The 21,088-nt window shown below is 37.7% G+C and overlaps 2 protein-coding genes across 7 annotated transcripts in view; both read right to left on the reverse strand.

The window, feature by feature from the left end:
- Window positions 1-2,086, reverse strand: part of epb41l5 (erythrocyte membrane protein band 4.1 like 5) — a 45,219-nt gene extending 43,133 nt beyond the window's left edge. For 2 of the 3 annotated variants that reach the window (XM_082176373.1, XM_082176371.1), the window contains exons 1-2: window positions 1,872-2,085; window positions 770-974 (exon numbers count right to left, since the gene is read on the reverse strand). In XM_082176373.1, coding sequence (XP_082032499.1) covers window positions 770-949 — 180 coding nt within the window. In that variant the 5' untranslated portion in view covers window positions 950-974; window positions 1,872-2,085. Of the gene's footprint in view, window positions 1-769; window positions 975-1,871 lie in introns of all 3 variants that reach the window. The other variant, XM_082176372.1, reaches the window with a different exon arrangement.
- Window positions 2,087-3,485: 1,399 nt separating this feature from the next.
- ptpn4a (protein tyrosine phosphatase non-receptor type 4a) overlaps window positions 3,486-21,088 on the reverse strand; it is a 50,454-nt gene continuing 32,851 nt past the window's right edge. Inside the window, exons 13-28 of one of the 4 annotated variants that reach the window (XR_014207780.1) lie at window positions 20,597-20,665; window positions 19,048-19,182; window positions 18,138-18,299; window positions 13,631-13,784; window positions 12,708-12,791; window positions 12,543-12,599; window positions 12,061-12,217; window positions 10,807-10,973; window positions 9,768-9,858; window positions 9,624-9,685; window positions 9,370-9,516; window positions 9,153-9,281; window positions 8,470-8,618; window positions 8,229-8,364; window positions 3,835-5,632; window positions 3,486-3,731 (exon numbers count right to left, since the gene is read on the reverse strand). Coding sequence is in view for 3 of the 4 variants with exons in the window: in XM_082176368.1 (XP_082032494.1) it covers window positions 5,540-5,632; window positions 8,229-8,364; window positions 8,470-8,618; window positions 9,153-9,281; window positions 9,370-9,516; window positions 9,624-9,685; window positions 9,768-9,858; window positions 10,807-10,973; window positions 12,061-12,217; window positions 12,543-12,599; window positions 12,708-12,791; window positions 13,631-13,784; window positions 18,138-18,299; window positions 19,048-19,182; window positions 20,597-20,665 (1,792 nt within the window). In the remaining variant the exon portion in view is untranslated. The other 3 variants (XM_082176369.1, XM_082176368.1, XM_082176370.1) reach the window with 3 other exon arrangements.

Below are 21,088 nucleotides of genomic sequence, written 5' to 3' on the forward strand. Positions count from 1 at the left end.
TAGCCTATCTGTATCTGAAATTAGTCAAAATGGTGTTTTTTTGTTCAGCGCAAGTTTTGCCAGCTTGTGAATCCTTTCATTATAACCAACGAAGTATAAACACAATGTCAATAAGTGATTCATTGCACAGCGCAGAGAGCTTCATTGCTAACGGGAGTTTTCGCATCAAATATGATACAATGTAGGCTTTATTCTGTCAAGATGCACTTGACAGTGTAAAGTCATTAAGACACAACAGCAAAGACAACCTGTTTAATGACAAGCATCAGGTTGAGGGTAATGGTGCTGAAAAACATAAATTATGAGTGTTTAACAAATAAGTTTTAAGTGGATGTGATAAGTAAAAAAGCTTCTTTGAAGGAATTCCTAATCTTAACATAATTACAAAGTTGAGAGTAAAGACTTCTCATTTGTCAAGTAACAAGTGCTAAGCACATGATCAGTCACTAAACAGCAATGTCTAGTTTCACTCTCTCGGGTTTTCAGCCTCAAACAGCAACGAACAATGGAGAGCTTTCTCTCTGGCATACTGTCTGGAGTATCTGTCAAAGTACAGGCTGAAAACTGATGCCGATTCAACCTTGAGCTTCAATCAAGGACACCTTTTAACTTGAGCAACTCAAGAAAAACACTTCACAACTCAATCAAAAAAGAGTGCATCACAACAAGTACAACTGTTAAGAACACTGAAACTTACTAAACAAATAGGTCTGTTTATGAAAACTATAGTCAACCAAACACTGCAACACTTGTGCATAAGTCTACTCACCGGCAAGTCAACACTGACATCTGTGCCATCTAACAAAGAAACTCGGCAGGTGATGATGGACTTGGCATCTCCAGCAGCAGGGATGTGTGTTGTGGCTCGCTGGGCTTCCCGGAATCGAGCTTTCTCTGTATGTTTGCGGATGGACCGCCGACCCAAAGTCCGGCGCAGGAAGCTCAGCATATTCAGGAAGATGTGTTAGTCCAGTCTGAAAGAAAGACCATCTCGGTTACACTCAGGCCAACCTCTGTGAAAATCTGAAATTGTTCTTACCACAGTAAACCTATGGTTAAAAAGTAGCAATAGAAACTAAGACTGTATTAAAATCATAGCTGGCACCTTATTTCCTTAAAAAAATTCATTTAAGTTTTTTGTTTTTTTTGTAGAATTGTACAGTAACTATTATTTAACTGAGTAATTTGTAATAAGACCACAGTAATAAGAAAAAAACAATCACAAGTAAAACCATCAACGTCTTCTTACCATGGTTATGTCAATGAGAATATAATTTCTATAAATTAAACGATGATATTTAGAGACTAACTACAACTGCAGTTGTACTAACTGTACTAAAGATACTATGCTTAAATCTCCTGATTTTCTTTACAGCAAAAATCATTAAGTGTTACTTAGACAGTGATCGGTTCTTTCCTGTTCCTACAAGTTATTCATTACTTTGTCTTCAAATTACACACTCGTTTTACCAACACCGAAGCACCTTTTAAGAAAATAACGGCGGACAAAACATCAAACGTTTAACGCTGCTCTCATGCGTGCACGCGCATTATCCAAACTATTTCATGTTTCGATCAAAATTGTACCGTGCAGCTCACGATCACGCGCTGACTGACTGAACTCCACTGACACCTGTTTGCGTAAGAAATACTGCACCTAACTGACATTTAACGGCGTAACGTTAACTAGCTAAAAATTAGCTATTTAATGACACAAACAGCTAGAAATCAAAATACGGCTATAACGTCACACCGGTGATTAATCTAATTTTGTTCCGATTTATATCGCGTGCACCTCAGGGACAAACGCAGTCGAGGCGCGAATCCACTTGTTGATCCTCAGTCAGACCAAAGACAAAAGCTATACTTACAACAGATTGATGAATATTCCGCCAATGAATGAGTCCTCTAGCATCGGCTTTTATCAACAAACAACTCTGTGCTTTGAAATATCCATCTTCTAAGCCACAGTGTGGCACAGCCACCCTTTTTTTTCTTTCTTGTTTTTTAGATAAGTGTAACTGCTATTCTCCCTGCTCCGAAAGCTTGTGGGATGTGGGGTGGCTGTTTTCACCTCAGGAAATGACGTCACGTAAATCCCTAAAAGTGGATTTACATTTAAAGGGACGGTGTTCTGCCGAATTCTCACAGGACTTTGTGTAACGGATTTGCATATTTCCCTTGTAAAAAGGTACTGTTGTGGTACATAGTAAAATGATAAAGAGGGAACCATTGTGGACATTATTGAGTGCACTTATTCAATCTCACATTCAATCCCACTACTGGAACTGTGTTCTAGAAATAAATGTGATATTGATATGAGGGTAGGCAGGCATAGATTCAGAGGCATAAGGTAGGCTACGTATTACATACAACAATGCAACAATAATAAAACAATGCATTGACATTTACTTTTTACTTTTGATACTTAAGTACTTTTAAAAACGAGTACTTCTGTACTTTTACTTGAGTAAAAATCGGTCCTTACAACCTTTACTTGTAACGAAGTAATATTTGAACAGTAGTATCTGTACTTTCACTCAAGTAAGGAAGTGTGTACTTTGTCCACCTCTGATTATTATCGACAATGTTTAAAGTTTTTCCTGCTTAACATTTTTATTTTTTGTGTGGAAATGGTGGTACTTTTTTCAGGATTCTTTGATTAATAGAAAGTTCAATGAACAGCATTTATGTCCATTTATTAAATGTATTTATTAAACTTAAAGCATTTATTAAATAGAATTTGTTTGTAACATTATGTCTTTACTGTCACCTTTGATCAATTCAATGATCAAATTCCTTGATGAATAAGAGTTTTAATTTCTCTCTTTTTAAAAAATCTTATCACAGGTCCACAAATGTTTGAATGGTATCATTGTTTCCACAAAAATGTTGAGCAGCAAACACTATTTTCAACATTGATAATAATAATACATGTTTCTTGAGCAGCAAATCAGCATATCTGAATGATTGTGACACTGAAGACTGGAATAATGATGCTGAAAAATCTACATTACCATCACAGGAACAAATTATATATATATATATATATATATATATATATATATAAAAATTGTCATATTTCACAATATAGCTGTTTTCACTGTATTTTTAAATAAATAAATGCAGCTTTGGTTAGTATATTAAACTTTCCAAACTTTTGACATGTACTGTATTTATTTAAAAAATGTATAGAATGGATTGGAAATGTATAATTTGCAGATATTATTGGGGAAAAAAAAACTAATTATTATAACTTGAAAAATCCCTATTCTCTAGCTAAAACATGAGTAACACAACCCTCAAACTATCAGGTGCTTGCAGGTGCTCTGTATTTAGATTTTCCAACAGCACCACCCACTGGTTACTGAGGGCTCGAAACTTCTGTAACATTAGAAACCAAAATCAAAGGAATAAAAATGTACAAATATGCAATGTACAAAAAACAGAATATATTTAATGCAAAAATGACCCAATCACACACCTTATTTTATTTTAAAGACTTTCTTTTTAATATACAACATCGTATGTACACTATAATATTTTCATAAAAATGGACAAGTGGCACAACTTGACCTTGTTATTTGCAGCAAATAAATGTTAACACCAGTCTACAATTGTACATCTTTGTTGAAAAAGTGCTGTCTTTCCCACAAGACAGGAGGCGTGTAGTTTCTCCCAAATTGCATGTCGCATTCCTGTTTTAAATGTCTTTTGGTAAAACCTGTAACCTGTTGAGCATAGAAAGGAATTATTTGGTCTTAAAACCAAGGTTTTCCAGCAAGCATGACCACAGAGAAATGACAAATGAGTGACTGTAAAAGTAGATAGTACCTTACAAAGAGTAAAGGCATGGACAACTCTGCGTTCAACTACAGGCAACCTGTGAAACTGGGCAATGAGTGAGTCACACAATTCATTTAGCAGACATTGTGTTCCCTAAACTCTCAAACAGCAACATCTTAGCATGAGAAGCCAATGCTATTTTGTCAAAGTCAATGCCAATGTTGGATTTGATGGATTCTAAACATAAGACTGTTCAATAAAACTAGGGCTAAATTAAATAAACTAAATAAAATCATCGTCTGTACCAGGCACCAGCTCTAATGTGTTGAACCAGGCCTAGAGAAAACCTGAACATGTGATTTGGGCTATTACATTCACATTAACAATATTATAAAACACACTTACACACATACAGACAGCAGAAACATACAGTAATAACACATACTGGACACACTTTCAGCTGGCTAATGTTACAGAGATATTCTGCATGTGCAGTCTGCTACAAGAAATAAACAGGTCAACCATAAACAAACTCCAATCTGATCCCCCAACACAGTACTGCATTTGACACACTGTGGTGTGTAACGTTCAGATTTAACAACAAAACAAAAAGCAACATAGATATTACATCAACTACATGGGATACTAATCCCTTTAATAGAATATCTGATAAGGGAGTTCATTTTGAGGGAATGTTTGCTTCTGGAAAGATCAAATTTCTGAATGGCATTCTTCCTTCAACTAAACAGCAGTGTGAATGTAAAATATTTTATGAAAAGAATGAATCACATTTTAAAAGAATCTTCCATATGTGAATTTCTGGCCCTGAATTTAATATTCAACAGCCTCACTGGTTCTTGCATTACATAACTAATTGTGTCAACTACTACCTGGGAGTAATATTTTCAGTAATTAAAGTTACATTTCAGTCTTTTCCCCACTCAAAGCTATTGTTTGGCTTCAGAAGATGTGGAATATAGTAAATATTATGTTTAGTTTTTTTCTTGTAGGCTTTCATTGTATGAAAATGAGCAGCATGAACATTTCTCAAAACATTTGTTCCATTGACGAAAGAACATGGGTTTTGAAAGACACAAGGGTGAGTAAATAATCAAAATATTATTCCTTCTGCATGAGAGGCTGAATCTTTTGCATCACAGCTGTAATGCAAAGTGCTTTAAAGTCCTTGTTGAGAGCATTTTAGTTTGACAGCAAACAGAAAAAAATATTGTCATAAGAAATACAAATTTTGATTTGTAAGTAGTTAGTTATGTTGCATGAACAGGGCTCAAAAATTTAAACAAAAACAATAAATATTCCTAAAAAAAATAATCATCTGCAGCACAGGCCTGGATGCGAGTTGTTTTGTTTGTCTCAAAATAATAGGTGACCATATATAAAAACTCTCATTCATTCATGGGCCTGCCCTTACACACTTACATATGGCACCAGCAATCTCTTTGACTATTTTCATTTTTAACATATATATTTGTCAAAACCCTGAAAACTCAAAGTCCCAACAAGTACCTAATTCACCATTGTTAGATTTAATTTTTTGTCCTTTCTTTCTCTCCTCATTAAAGCTTGGCATTTAGTCTCTTTGCCAGCATAAAGTGCAGCAGTGCTTTGTTTATGTCATGTGTTCCTGGCTCGAGATACTTCTCCGTCGCTGTCGTGAAGCTGCGATATCATCACATGGAGAAGATCCTGTCAGTGAATTTCAGCATAATTTTCAGGAAAAGCTGGCATCGCATTAGTTGGATTCGTACAGCGTGGACTTGAGCGGTTTCACCAGGCCCTCCTCGTAAACCTTCAGTATGGCCTCGCACACAAACTTGAACTGGCTCTGAGAAGACAGAGAACAGAGGGGAAGTCACAGTGAATGGAAGATGAGTCAGTCTATCAAGCAAGAGCAGCCAAGCGGGACGATAGTATGTGAAACTGGATGAGAGCATAATTCATGGACTATGTCTGTGTGTGAGAGAGAGAAAGAGAGAAAGCAAGATGGAAGAATGCATATACAGTAGAACCACCGTGTTTTTTTTTTTTTGTATGTTAAGAAGCAGACGATAAGATGTGGACAATCAAAAATATATTTATCGGGTCCCTCCTTCAAAATAAGTCTTTAAACCAATTTATTTTCCACCAAGTGAAGGCAGAGAAGAAACAGCACATCTCTCCTAAACATATAAATATATTTTTTTAAACTCCAAACTTGTGTACACTACATTTGGAGTCAGTCAGGTTTTTTGAGGTCTCTTCTCTTGCACAGCAAGACTGCATTGATCAAACATAAATGCAGTAAAATTATTTAAAAAAAAATAGTAATATTGCCCTTATATTAATATTATTACAACTTCAAATAATAGTTTTCTATCTATATATATTTTAAAATGTAATTTATTCCATCCATCTATCCATCCATCCATCTTCTTCCGCTTATCCGGGGCCGGGTCGCGGGGGCAGCAGTCTAAGCAGGGATGCCCAGACTTCCCTCTCCCTAGACACTTCCTCCAGCTCTTCCGGGGGGACCCCGAGGCGTTCCCAGGCCAGCCGGGAGACATAGTCCCTCCAGCGTGTCCTAGGTCTTCCCCGGGGTCTCTTCCCGGTGGGACATGCCCGGAACACCTTCCCGGGAAGGCGTCCAGGAGGCATCCGGAAAAGATGCCCGAGCCACCTCAGCTGGCCCCTCTCGATGTGGAGGAGCAGCGGCTCTACTCTGAGCTCCTCCCGAGTGACTGAGCTTCTCACCCTATCTCTAAGGGATCGCCCAGCCACCCTGCGGAGAAAGCTCATTTCGGCCGCCTGTATCCGGGATCTTGTCCTTTCGGTCATAACCCACAGCTCATGACCATAGGTGAGAGTAGGAACGTAGATTGACCGGTAAATCGAGAGCTTCGCCTTACGGCTCAGCTCTTTCTTCACCACGACAGACCGGTACAGCGACCGCATTACTGCAGAAGCTGCACCGATCCGTCTGTCAATCTCCCGTTCCATCCTTCCCTCACTCGTGAACAAGACCCCAAGATACTTGAACTCCTCCACTTGAGGCAGGAACTCTCCACCAACCTGAAGCGGGCAAACCACCCTTTTCCGACTGAGAACCATGGCCTCGGATTTGGAGGTGCTGATTCTCATCCCAGCCGCTTCACACTCGGCTGCAAACCGTCCCAGTGCATGCTGAAGGTCCTGGTCTGATGGGGCCAACACGACAACATCATCCGCAAAGAGCAGAGATGAAATTGTGTGGTCCCCAAACCTGACCCCCTCCGGCCCCTGGCTGCGCCTAGAAATTCTGTCCATAAAAGTTATAGGCCGATAGTAGAACCTCGGATTCAGGAGGAACAGTGTGGTTTTCGTCCTGGTCGTGGAACACTGGACCAGCTCTATACCCTCTACAGGGTGCTGGAGGGTTCATGGGAGTTTGCCCAACCAATCCACATGTGCTTTGTGGATTTGGAGAAGGCATTCGACTGTGTCCCTCGCGGCATCTTGTGGAGGGTGCTCTGGGAGTATGGGGTTCGGGGCCCTTTGCTAAGGGCTACCCGGTCCCTGTACGACCGGAGCAGGAGCTTGGTTCGCATTGCCGGCAATAAGTCAGACTTGTTCCCGGTGCATGTTGGTAATTTATTCCTGTGATGGCAAAGCTGAATTTTTCAGCTGCCATTATTCCAGTCTACACTGCCACATGATCCTTCAGAAATCATTCTAATATGCTGATTTGCTGCTCAAAGTAACATTTATTATTATGTTGCAATGTTGAAAATGGTTGTGCTGCTTAATATTTTTGTGGAATCTGTGATACATTTTTCAGGTTTCTTTGATAAATAGAAAGTTCAAAAGACCAACATTTATTTGAAATATATGTTTTGTAATAATAATAATTGATAATTTTATCACTTTAATGTATGCTTGCTGAGTACAATTAATAATAATTCTTTAAAAAAGTAAAACGGTTTAAACGGTGGTGTATGAGCAATAGAAATAGTGATGCTTTAGCAACACCACTAATGAAAAAGAACAGAGTGGGCATTTAGTGCACAAGTGTTTTCACTGAGCATCAGCCCTTTCTTCTTCCTGTTGTCTAATTAGTGTTGTCTCATGGTCAGCAGCCTCTGGGCAGACAGGCCTCATTCATGTATCATGCTGAGATCACAGCTGCATCATTGTCTCAAGCTTTGGGAGTCCCAGCCTGGATAAGAACCCCTGCTACAACAACTCTTCTTCACATTATGTGTGAAAACCTCACGGCCTGTAGCTGCATTTTAAATGTCAGTGAAAATGTCACTTCAAATTATTTTTTAGTTGTTTATTTAACGTCATCTTTGGCTATACTGTATTCAGCCATGTCTTAGCAAATGAAGACAGAAAGCTAATGATAAACCCTTAATGGATGATTGATGGGGGATATGACAGGACAAAATAGGGTGGGCGGGACTTACAGGCGTCTGAATCATCATGGCCCTCTGATCCCGCATGGTTCTCACAATGTCTAACGGATACACCGGCTGACTGCACTCCATCAGACACATTGCCGTCTCCATGGTGATGAGAACTCCCGTCCGGCCAATCCCAGCACTGGGACGGAGCAGAAGGAGGGAGAGAGGAAAACTTGATTACACTGTGATTATCTTTGAATAACTACATTTAAAAACTACTTTGTGATATAGATATATGAAATACCTGCAGTGGACCACAACGGGCTCGTCCTTCCCAGCTCGTTTATTCCGGACCAGAGCCACGAAATCGAGGAAGTCCGTTGAGTCATCTGGTACACCGTGATCAGGCCATGCCAGGTACTGGATTTGGGTCAATTCCCTGCTCTCTCCACTCTAACAGCACAAACAACAAACAAAAAAAATGACATGGTTATAATGGCATCATAGCAAATGATACCTTGTAAACAAGATCCCAGAGTCCAATATTAACATTTTCCAAGTGCCTACTGCAAATAAACATTGGCGGGAAGTGATAGTTCACCCCCCAAAAAATTTAAATTGTGTCAATATTTACTCACCCTCATGTTGTTACTTTATTTATTCTGTGGAACATAAAAGAATACATTTTGAGAAATGTATTTTTTTTTTCGTCCATAAGTCAACGGGCACCAAAACTGTTTGGTTACCAACTTTCTTCAAAATATCTTCTTTTGTGTTCCACAGAAGACAGAATGCCACACAGGTTCAGAATGATATGAGGGTGAGTAAATTATAATTATTTATTTTTTATTTTTGGATGAACCATCCCTTTAAGCAAGTAAATCAAACACCAAATTTGTAACTTTATTAGGAACCGCAACATTACATGGTTCAAGTCTAATTAAGAATGATACTGACTGTTGACAAGCAAATCTGTGATGCACTCACCTCAATGTGAGCAAGAGTCATATCTCGAACCAAGAAAGCAGAGTTTCCCTCCTCAGTCTGGCAGGAAACCTGAAAGCCGCCGTACGTACCGCTACCTGAGGGGTTCGGCCAGTACTGATGGCACTTCACCTGCGGTAGAAAGGGATGGAATGATGTTAGCTCAAAAGGTTAAGAAAAGACATAAAAATTAATGTCAAACATCAAGAGGTGTACATACACGTCCTCGTTCAACCTGAGTAGTAAGCATGACTACCATAGAGGAGCCCTGCTCCCAAGTCATCTGCCAGAAATCCGGGCACGTGTTGGGCAGCGGCCCCTGGCAGGCGATATAGCGGTTTATGAGACGGGAGGCAGGGATTTCCATCTGCGAACATGACAGAACAACATTACGAGAGACTATTAATCACAGTCCATCTTTCGCTGGGCGTTTGAGTTTGCAGCTAGATAATAGAATAATTATGAGCTACTCACATTGATGTAATTTGCATTGATGTAGTCACATGTGCCTTTCAAGATGACTCTAGTTGCATCATCTGACAAGAAAACAACAAAAACTGATTAATTTTTTGTATCACTGGTTATCAGTACAAAGGAACGGCGTGCAGCAATACTCACAAGGTGAGATGTCTCTGTAGCGGTTTTTGGAAATATTCTGAGGTAATTTGGCACATGACATTGTCATTCCAGGCCTTTTCCGATACAGTTGCTTTAAAACAAAACAAAACCAGTCAGTCTACAAAAATCCCATTGAATGAAAACTCATTAATGGACACAAAACTTTAAGTATGACCTTCAGTATTCATGCCTACTTTTCAACTTAAGTATTAGACCAGAAATTTCATACATTGAATTTTCCTTTACAAAACATGAACTGTGGGCAGACACTACAGATATCTGAACACGTTTTTGCACATGAGACGGTGGGTAGTGGAATAAAAAACAAATTGTTATATATTTTTTTAAATGTTGAACTTTAAACTTGAGCTCTGCCATTTTTAGAACGCTGTGTCTTGCACGAGACGCTGCAAAAGACGTGAGCGTAATGGTCAAACATGTCCATTTAGTGCATGTTTATATATAAAATCAACAGAAAGGAAGTGTAGTGCAATGCATAACGCATTCTGTGGGAATGACTGCTTACTCTTATTATCCAAGACTTTCAATAATGTATTACTTCAAGGACACATTCCACCCAGTGCTTTGTGTGTAAATCCATGCATGGCCACATAAAAGCACAATGAGCAAAAAAGCATGCATCCCATCTTTTGTTTTATTGCAAATTTGATCAACATACACATACACAAACCCCACACACACTAACAGGAAGATTTTAGAGCTGCCTAATGAAAGACAGGAAGTAATAGGAAGTTCTTTTGATATGACCACATCCTGAATAACACTGATTGCTGTTGATTTCAGAGCATTCTGTAAATGAGCAATTTAGATAAACAATAGCATATGAGCTTAAACTGCCTTTTTCCTGTGGAGAACAGAAGACAGCTTTTTTAATCATTGATGGATTAAAGGCATTTGATCGTAAAGATCGAATTACTTGAAACCTGGATTCTGTGCTACTAAAAAAAAATGGCAGAAAAAACATGAACTTAGTTAGAACTCAAAAGAATGAGTGACAATAATCAGTTTGTTAACTCACATCAAACTGGGCTAGTATAGTAGCATTGTTAAGACCCTCCTTTAACTGCAGCATCGAGTCCCTCCAGGCGTCCTGGTCCAGCTGTGATGGGTCTGTGGGAGATTTCTCTGGGATGTACTGAAAATCAGGCTCTGTCTCCAGTTTCTCCTCAACTACATCATAGATAGCTACATACAGAGAAACAGTTATTGTGATGGCAGCTAAGTCAACAAGGTGTAAAGGACAATAAATAATTTACCCACAACAAAAGCCATAAAAAATGAATGAATCACATCAAAGGCTGTCTTTATACTTAAGTTTGGAAATCATAATTATAATGTGTGCATTTGAAGTGATTTTGGTCAAAATAATGGACATGTACAACTAAATCCATGATTCTTTAATCATCGCGCCCCAATTCAAAGAGGTTTCAATAAAAATATCTAGTTATCCAAAGTATTTACAGAACTGCACCATTCAAAAGACTGGGCTCAGTAAGGCAGAGTGTCCACCAAAGCGTTTTTAGCCAGCTGAAAACGCTAGGCGCTCTGCTGACAACGCCTAGCTATGGCTGCTTGAGAGCGTTTTGGCAGCGGAGCATTTTTTTCAGTTGAGACGCTGATACGGAATATCCGCGAAAGTGTTACTAGTATCTCATTTCACACATATTTTGTTTCTGTGCTGATTCTATATAAAAATGCTGATTCAATGTAACGTATTTTCTCTGGCTCTTGTTTTAAATTATTTTTAAAAACGCTTTGGTGGACACACGGCTTAAGACTTTTTCAAAATACTTTTATACAGCAAGGATGAATTGATCAAAAATGAATGCTGCTCTTCTGAACTTTCTATTCATCAAATAATACTATAAAAAATATTGTCACAGTTTCCACAAAAAATATTAAGCAGCAAAATATTTAACAAATTATACTAAATTTTTCTGCACCAAATCAGCATATTATAATGATCTTTTCATGATCAAAACTGAATGAACGGCTGCTGAAAAAATTCAGCTTTGCCATCACAGTAATAAATTAAATTGTATTATAATATATTAACATAAGATTGGCAATTTTAAATTCAAATATTATTTCACAATATTGCGTTTTTACTGTATTTTTAATCAAATAAATGCAGCCTTGGTGAGACTAAGAGACTTTTCAAAAACATTTAAAAAAAATCGTACAGACCCCTAACTTCTGAATGGTAGTGAAGTCATTTCAACATGACTTGAAGGCAGCAAAAGCTTTGTTTATTAATCAGGTGAGTGCTCACCGTTGGGCCGCACCAACAGGAGGAGCTCCCCGGAATGGCTCTCACAGCTGGCCTTGATGAACAAGACCACCTGATCATGCGTATGCTCTGCAATATCTCGACCGTTGATCAGCACAACTTGATCGCCCTCGTTCAGTCGAGGCACACACAAATCAGCCTGGAGAAGAGACAAATTATGAAATTCAAACTACTTGCCCCTAGATGACAGATGAGATCTTAATTCTTCATTTGGACTGTTCTAATATCAATTCAGAAATATCAACTAGGAAAACTCCATATGCAATTTTGAATGAAAAACAGCATAAATCCTTCAACAAAGGCATAAACCAAACATTGACACACAGGGCAGTTCACTGCTAATCCTATAGAGGTCACTCTTCAATTAATCTTTCCTTATTGTCTTCAGCTTTAATCCATTCCCAGCTGCCCTATAAAGGGTAATACTACAGTATTTACAACAATAAACAGTCTATTAAACATACCGATGTCCCAGGTGCTACTCGAGACACAATAATGGGCATCTTCTGATCAGAGCCACCCTAAAAAGGAAAGAAGGAGAGAGAGAGAGAGGTGATTTCTAAGAGGCAATGGAATCATTAAATCATCAACAATCAGTTACAATAAATGACATATGCTGAGCATTTTACCTTCACATTAAACCCAAATCTCCCGTTCTCATCCGGTTTCATTTTGATCAGGACAAGATTGTCATGAGGAATGACACCATTGGGCTAAACATTTGAGAGAAAAAAATTACGATAAAGTCAATATTTGAGTGTTATTTTTTATGTTCAAGTTTTAAATTTAAAACAGCACATTGCATTTGTTTGATCAAATTTTTCATAAATTTTCTATTAAGTACAGGATTCTATCTGGTTTTTAAAGCATTGTATGACTTGGCACCTTCCTACATTTTCTTGCTTGCTTCATTTCTTCATTCTTACAGTTTCTGAGCATGTTTCAAATCATTGTTTGAGCTATTTTATTGGCACATCTTCACCTGATCTCAGACCGCTTATAAGCCATTACGCCCCCAAAATCTGGAAAATCTTACCAAGTTCCAAGCGATCACAATAGCTTTTGAAAACATCTTAGTTAGTTAGCTTTTGAATAAAACACTGAAACCCTTTTAGTCACTGCACTTATTTTTTAAGCTTTTTTCGCCTCTATTAATTTATATCATGTATTTGTTTTGTTTTTTAAATATTGCATACTGAACGAATGAAGCACTTTCGCCTGCATTTTATGTATGAAAAATACTACATACATAAAATACTTTATTACTATTAGTTTTCACAAACGTAGTGTTTATCTTAAAAGACTCTTAATATCTTAACAGATAAAAAACATGTGAAATATTAACTCTCACTGAGGCAGTGAAAATGATTTATGTGCAAGGAACTGCGTGCACCAAACCACCCAGTGTTTTATAACTTTTTGAGAGAGCAACCACATCAGCGGTGTACCATAGAAGGGAGGGACGCTGGACTATTAATGCCAACTTTGGAAAAAGGAACAACAAAGCAGCACAAAGAGTCTGGGTCGAGTGAGTCAGTGGATGTATTCTTACCATGGTCTTGTCTGTTGCTATGGGGACATCGTACATTTCGTTGATGTGGTTGTCCAAGTCCTGTTGGGAGTGGGACAGTATAAGCTGGCTCAGGTTCTTCCGGGACTGTTTGGGTGGGAGGGCAGGAGGCGGTCCTTCGACGCCTTCCGGAGACCTATTATATTCAGGGAGAATAAAAATATATATAATAAATATAAATATATTTATGCTTGCATTTCATTGAGAAGAGCATCAAAACATTCTTTAAAACATCTCCTTTCGATTTGCTAGATAAAAAGAAAATTATACATGTTTGGATCAACACGAGGGTGAGTAAATGATGTCAATGTTCATTTTGTGGTGAAATATCCCTTTAATAAAAGGGTTCCAATACCATCATTTTTGTCCAACACATGAATGAAGCTTCGTAAAAAGTTTGGCAGTAGCAAAAAGCTAGCAGAGACATCAAACAGGTTTAGCACAGTTCAGCTCAATATATTTTATTCAGTTGAACTGAACACATTATACTGTGACAATCCAGTGAACCACTGAATTATTCAACACATTGTTTTAGCTTTCACACTTGGGCACACACTTCCAATGAACACCACACCATGGGGGTCACGAGTATCTGAGTGTGTGTTTGGATATGGGGTATACGAGTGTGCGCATCTCAATGTGTGCGTCAGCTCTTACGGACCCCGTTAGGCTTTTTATTTTTATTTCTAGTCATGTTTTCACCCCAGCAGCCGTGGCTCGTCAAAATTTTTATCCAAAATATAGATAAACTATATAAACTGAATCAATCAATCAATTGTAAATGTGTTCAGCATTCTGCAACAAATATTTTTCAGATTTTAAGTCGTAAAGTGAGAAGGATATATTAAAACTTAATGTATGGCTTTGGGCAGGCATGTATAATGATACTAAGTGAGGCAGCGGGTTCCTGAACCCTCCCCAGCTCTACAGCGCCCCATAGGTTTCCAATGTAAATATGTGGTGAAAAATGGAACTGCAGCGTGATCTGATTGAGAGCCATTGGGACAGATTTCAGGCAGCCCTATTTGTTTTCACATTACCTTGCGTAAACCTCGCTCCAGACCAAGACGATATTAATAAGCATCAGCTTTGTGTATATTAGTCTGCATCAGGTCAGTAACTAGTTGGCATGTCTGTTCTTCCTATGTGGACTAGCGTATCAAATTAATGAAATTATAAATCCTTAAGCGTGCTCATGTAAATAGCTTTTTATAGTTCTGTGGTGTTTGTTTTATGTTTGAGATTAGACAAGGCTTTCTTTTCCTCACTGGAATTCCTCCACAACTTGTAATATTTTAAAACAACATTTGGAGGCAATAAATACTACATTAAGGCAATTCTAAGATAGCATTCTATGCATGTGTCGTGTGAGCCTGTCAGTCAACACTAGAGTGCCACTCTTAGGCTGAATAACACAACCTCTGCCAAAAGTGTTCTGTGTGCGTTCTGCGATTAGAATATAAGGCTTACGAATGTTTATTATAAACTAGCGCTAACCCAGAATCTGCCCTAGCTAAATTTACAGTCAGGAGCCGCTACTGCACCCTAGCATGGTGTCAGAAAGTGACCCAAACTGAGCACATCACACATACAGATCAGTTGAGCAGGCCAAAGGTCACAGAGCATATGTCTGTTTATCTACAGACAGCAGAGACATACAACACAACCAGTGTAGTCCAATTCTCAAACAAATTATTCGTATATATGAGCCGAATAGTTTCATGAATCGAAAATGCTATAAAAAAAAAAAAATTTTTTTAGTTCAGTTCTGCTGCTGGGTTCTGAGTATCTACAGCTGGTGGTTATGTCATCATTTGGAACTGTGACAGACTAACAAGTATCAATGTGTGTGTGTGTGTGTGTGTGTGTATGTGTGTGTGTCTGTATGTTGGTCTATTCTTTAGGTGAACAGGAAGATAAAATGCATTTCATGCATTGTGGAGCATGAGCTATGCATAAATCTGTGTGTTATGAAATATATATTTGTATTCAGTTCCTTTAAATGATATATAAACAAACTAAGAAAGCAGAAAGACGAATGACATTTACCGGCCCAATAAACATCTCCAACATAGACCCTAAGATATGCCAAACTCTCACTTCCCGATTACAGTGAATAGCCTTTTACACAATCTCTTTAAGGGTAAACTGACAGTAAATTATCGTTTAGAGTTCACGGGAACAGGACCTTTTCCAAAATACTGTAAATGAGATTGAGAAGTTGTAACATTACTAGTAAATTAATGGTATGATGCAATATGTAAAAAAAAAATAAAAAAAAAAGGATTACTCAGGGTTAGGTCACGATGCGCTGACATAAGAAGCCTGCTTTGGGCCAATCATAAAGCTCTGCCGGAGATGTTTACAGTAAGATCTGCTGCTTTTAATGGTTTTTCTATGTAAACGTGCTAGACAGACCATTCTGACCATTGTGCCACGTCACACTAAAGACCTAGCCTTCATTTCCACAAATTAGCACTGTGGCGCTGGAGTTAATTTTTAGCACTATCGCTTAGTTAAGGCTGTACTATAGTAACTACAGTGTTATGCATCTCATGTTTTTAAGAGCAAAACACGTTCTCTGTGATCACCCCCTTACGCCTGACACTCAGAAGTTAGTGAAACTAAAGTGCTTCTATTCAGTGCAGTGTTTAATGTCTGATGATTGACATTACAGAGTTTGCCAGTATTCTTGTACTGAAGTGTAAATATATTTCCGGTAATAAGACTGAACGCCGATGCTTGTGTGAACAGCACATTTATCTATTTACAGGAAAAGTCAATCTGGTAATTTTACCAGGTTTAATGTGTAAAAACATATTTTATATTTTATAAAATAATATATTTTACACTTTACAAATTTTTTGTGTGAAGATAACTTAACTACAACCGTGTCCGAACACACATTTGATGTATAATACACATTTAGAACCAGATGTTGGACTTATGAGATTTTATTGTGGCTATCCAAAGCAATTTATACATTTATGAATTCAGCAGATGCTTTTATCCAAATTGACTTACAAAAGCAAAACATAAGCAATTCATCACAGAGCCGACAATATTCATAGCATATGAATATTGGTAGGTCAGCAATACCACATAATTAGAAACCAAGCACTTGACAAAACGTTCAATTGCACATTACATTCTGCAGCTGTGGCTGGTTAGGACATGGTATTGTGCTATTGTATATATGTTAAACTGCATACATTTTAACACATAAACGAGGGGGAAAAAAAGAATAGAATGAATTAACTTTTGTATAAATAAATTGCAAGCATTGTAAGAATGCTCTCCAATCAAAATCTAACTCGAACCAAAATATACCTTCTAACTTATTATATCCTCCTGGTATCACATTCTGACAAATTACCTTTAAAAATGGCATATAAATACACCTCAATCTTTCAATAAAATCATGTTAAGAAATGTTGTGACACTGCAGGCGCTATCAAATTACTTTGAGCCGTAATACTAATGTAAAAAGCAATCAAAGAACAATAATGTTTTTTTTTTTGCCTCAGCACATCATCAGACAGGTTATGTGGTGATGCCCCCAACCGTAAACAGGTCATTTCTAAAACGGTTTAAAGAGTGAAACAAAGGAAAGGGGGTGGGGTGTTATATTTCAATTAAACTAGCTCAGCAAACAAAGTCAAAACCACCACATGTCATGCAAATAGCCTATCTGCCACTGGCAATGTCATTAGGCTTAAGTATACTGCAGACCTATTCAAGAGGATCACAAAAGGCTTGACATGTTTACCATGCACCGTTAAAAACCAAAGCTCTGTGCCCTACACTATGAGAGCGATAAACACGTTTTACAGCTGCGCAGCGTGCGTTTAGTTTCCATTCGGGGCCATTTAAGGGCGCAGACAGAGGGTGGTAGCCGTGATTGGAAGGCAGAGACAAAACAAACAGCCAATATAAGATGGTTTTGGTGCAGAAAAACCACTTTTCCCATTTGAGGAACAGACTTGCGCTTCTGTTTTTTACACTAAATTATGTGGCTTCTCTAAATAGAGTTTATAATAACTGAAATGATTTAATGTTTCAATAAGTTAGAGCGGCACTGCGGTATGGATAAGCAAACATTCAAGACTTGAAATGCATTACAAAGCACATTAATAAAAAAAAAGCAAGTATACCAAACGTCTGCTAAAAGAGTTGGTTTTCAGGGGTATTCTACTGAAAGATTAAAATAAACTGTCACTGAAATTACTTTGAATAAAAATATCAGCATTTCATCCGTCGGACTACGACATCTGGAGTCTTATCCTTTAAAAGGCATAATCCACGCATTACTATGTTGTTGCTGGGGTATTGTGGGCGGTCACTAGATCGTTACTAGTTAGTTCTGGGTGGTTGCGTAAGTATGAACACAAGGGGAACCTTAGGAAGCGCCATCAATAATAATAAAGCGTTACCAAAGCCAGTTCTTGAGGATGGACTGTTTTCCTTCTGAATAAGAGAAAGTACTTACGGCGTAGACTCCAGGCTGATGCTGTTCGCTTGTGTAGAGGAAGCTGATTTGTGATTGGAGAAAAGAGGAAGGCTGGGGGAGGCATGGATGACATGGTCCACCAGGTGACCCATGGAAGAGGGCCGTAGCCGGGCACCTTCTTGCACAAATAAGGAGTTTCTACTGTTGACAGAACATTTATAGTTGCTGTAATCATTTTCAGCTGTTTGTTTTATGAGTAAATACAAATCCTCTGGCTAAGGTGTTCTTACCTATTAAAACAAATACATTTTTCACAGTAGCATTTATAGTGACTGTAAAGAGTGCAGTGCATTATAACATATGATGAAATGTTAACTCTAACCCTATTTTTTTTATTTTACTGCATTCATACAGTCTCTCTTTCGTCCTGAAAACACAGTCACTGTTAGTTTACTGATAATGCTGAAGTCCATCTCTGAATCTTTGACTGAGAGTGACAGTTTTCATCAGAGCTCCTTGAATAGCTGTCCGACTCCCTGACTTTCTGCATAGGTAAAACTCACAAAACTGGTCAAGAACATGTCTGGGTCGTATTTTACCCCCAAGTCAAAGAAAAAATCATTACAGTTATAATATATTTTGCTTTAGGAATTTAGCCTTTTCAGGACCATGTTTTTGCATGAATTTTTTTTTACATAGTAGTTAAATTATATTTAGTGCCTTTGTGCTGATTTAAATAAAATTGAGTCATTTTCTTTTTGCAAAGTATAATTTCTTTTTTTCTTTTTTTTTCTGGAGTGAAATGTGACTAATTGCAATTGTGAGATTCACTGACATACAGCTTACACACTTGTCCCCCCCCCCACCCCCATCACCCATCACCCCAAAGCACCCTGCAGTGTCTTTGCTCATTAGGTTGAAAGTTTCACTAAAACGGAGAGGCACTCACTGGTTGGGTGTCCCAGGGGGGGAGCGGGTGGGCAGGCTTTGGGTCTCCAGCCTCTCTTCAGACAGTGAGTTCCTGCTCACTGCTTCCCAGTCTGTCACACCCATCAACTTTCTGTCCAGGGGCTTGCTGGGAGATCTGAGAGATGAAATGCATTCTGTTAATCTCTGCCATACCCCAGTAGAACCAAAGGCTAAGGTCAATTATAAGCTTGTGTTAACTGTCTGAGGTAAGGCAGTTAGATATTCTAGATTACTATTATCTAATTTGACAGAGATCAGGTTCTTTTTAAACTGAATTCTGAGTATCATTTTACCTTTATGTTCTCCTGAGATATTGTACTACAATGTTACATTTATATTTTGAATGTTTAACTGCAGACGTTCAGTACATTTAGACACAGTAACCCCTAGTGAGAGATCTCTTTTTAGCACAAAAAAAACACACCTAAAATTCAAGAGCGCTGTCATATTTTGTTCTGTTATACCAGAATCCACTCTGAAAGTCAGACAGAACAATCTACTGCCAATTTCATCATTATTTTGAGATTAAAAAAAGAACAAAATACAAGTTTGACTACGCTCATCATTTGAGAATTTTGTATTTGTTAACATTTCAAACAACTCAAGTGCATAAAGCATTACATTTTTGAAAAGTCGTAAAAGATAGTAAAAAAAATAAAAGGCTTTTCAGAAAGGATATTATACTCTAAAAAAAAAAATGCATAACAAATGTCATTGTCAACAATTTGGTGAAAGTATTAGATTATATTGGAAATTTTAATATGATTTGATTGAGCAGTAACTCATTATTCAATAATTCTCTATTGACAAAGGCATTACCTGGTCTTTTTGCTCTATAAATGTTCATGTACTCTACAGTTCAAAAGTTTGGGGTCAATATACGTGTATTTTTTAAGAAATTAATTTTATTCAGCAATTAAGTAAAGACATTTATAATGTTACAAAAGATTTCCATTTCAAATAAATGCTGTTCATTTGAACTTCCTATTCAAAGTATCCTGAAAAAAAAAAAAAAACTATAGCAATTTGTAAAAAAAAAAAAAAAAAATTTTAAACATACTAAATTTTTTAATTGTAGTCTATGTTAGCATTATAGTAGCCTGATTCGAGCTAAAGAAGTTCCATTACACATTACACTGTTGTCAGTAGTAGTGATTTTATTCACATGACTGAAACATAAGCTAGGCAAACCGTTTTGAAGATTTCTAGTAGATAGGAGCTGTACTTTCGTGACTGAAAACATCTACTCGGGGGTGTTACTACTAAGACAGTGACCACTGAGTGAACTGATTTACTTAAAAAGGACTTTGATACAAACATCTCAAAGCTGCGAGTAAAGATCCCTCTAAAGTCCACCTGCTTAACCAAATCACTCCTCCTCACCAGCTGGTAGTATATTTTATAAGAAAGTTCACACTTCCACAGAAATAAATACTCTTTTAGACCAAATATGTTAATGATCATTAACTGAAGAATCATATCATAACCGGTCACCAACACAAAATCCCTTAAGTACAAGCTCACATTACCTTGCAAACACTCTGTCCTTGATTCCCTTCTCCTTGCCATACTGAACAGATTGTGCTTCCGTCCTCCCACTGTGAAGAGATGTACAATGTTATTCAGGATTCAATCCATATTTCACAACATATAATGTGACTTTCCTGCCTGACACCTCCAATGCTACAGAGTTCAAATATGTTTTATTATTCTAAAGAGAGCACCGATAAACACTTATAAATCTAGAAAGCATTGCAAGATGAATTATTGATCACCTCCTCATCCTAGTTTCCCTACATCTAAAAGTGGCTTAAAGAGCATCATCTATTTTTCAAGAGTTTATCCCCATGATTTACTAGAGTATTTGTTGATGTCGACGAAGGTCAAGCTTTCTGGTGACTGTGGCCTCCCTCAGCAGAAAAAAATGTAACGTGCATGCCACACAAAATAAAAGTTTTGAGATTTGTAAGAATAACTTTTACATTGTTCTACATAACCCTGGTTCAACAACAAGAATGATC

Source organism: Leuciscus leuciscus (assembly GCF_965113295.1).
Source record: "Leuciscus leuciscus genome assembly, chromosome: 7".
Lineage (NCBI taxonomy): Eukaryota > Metazoa > Chordata > Actinopteri > Cypriniformes > Leuciscidae > Leuciscus > Leuciscus leuciscus.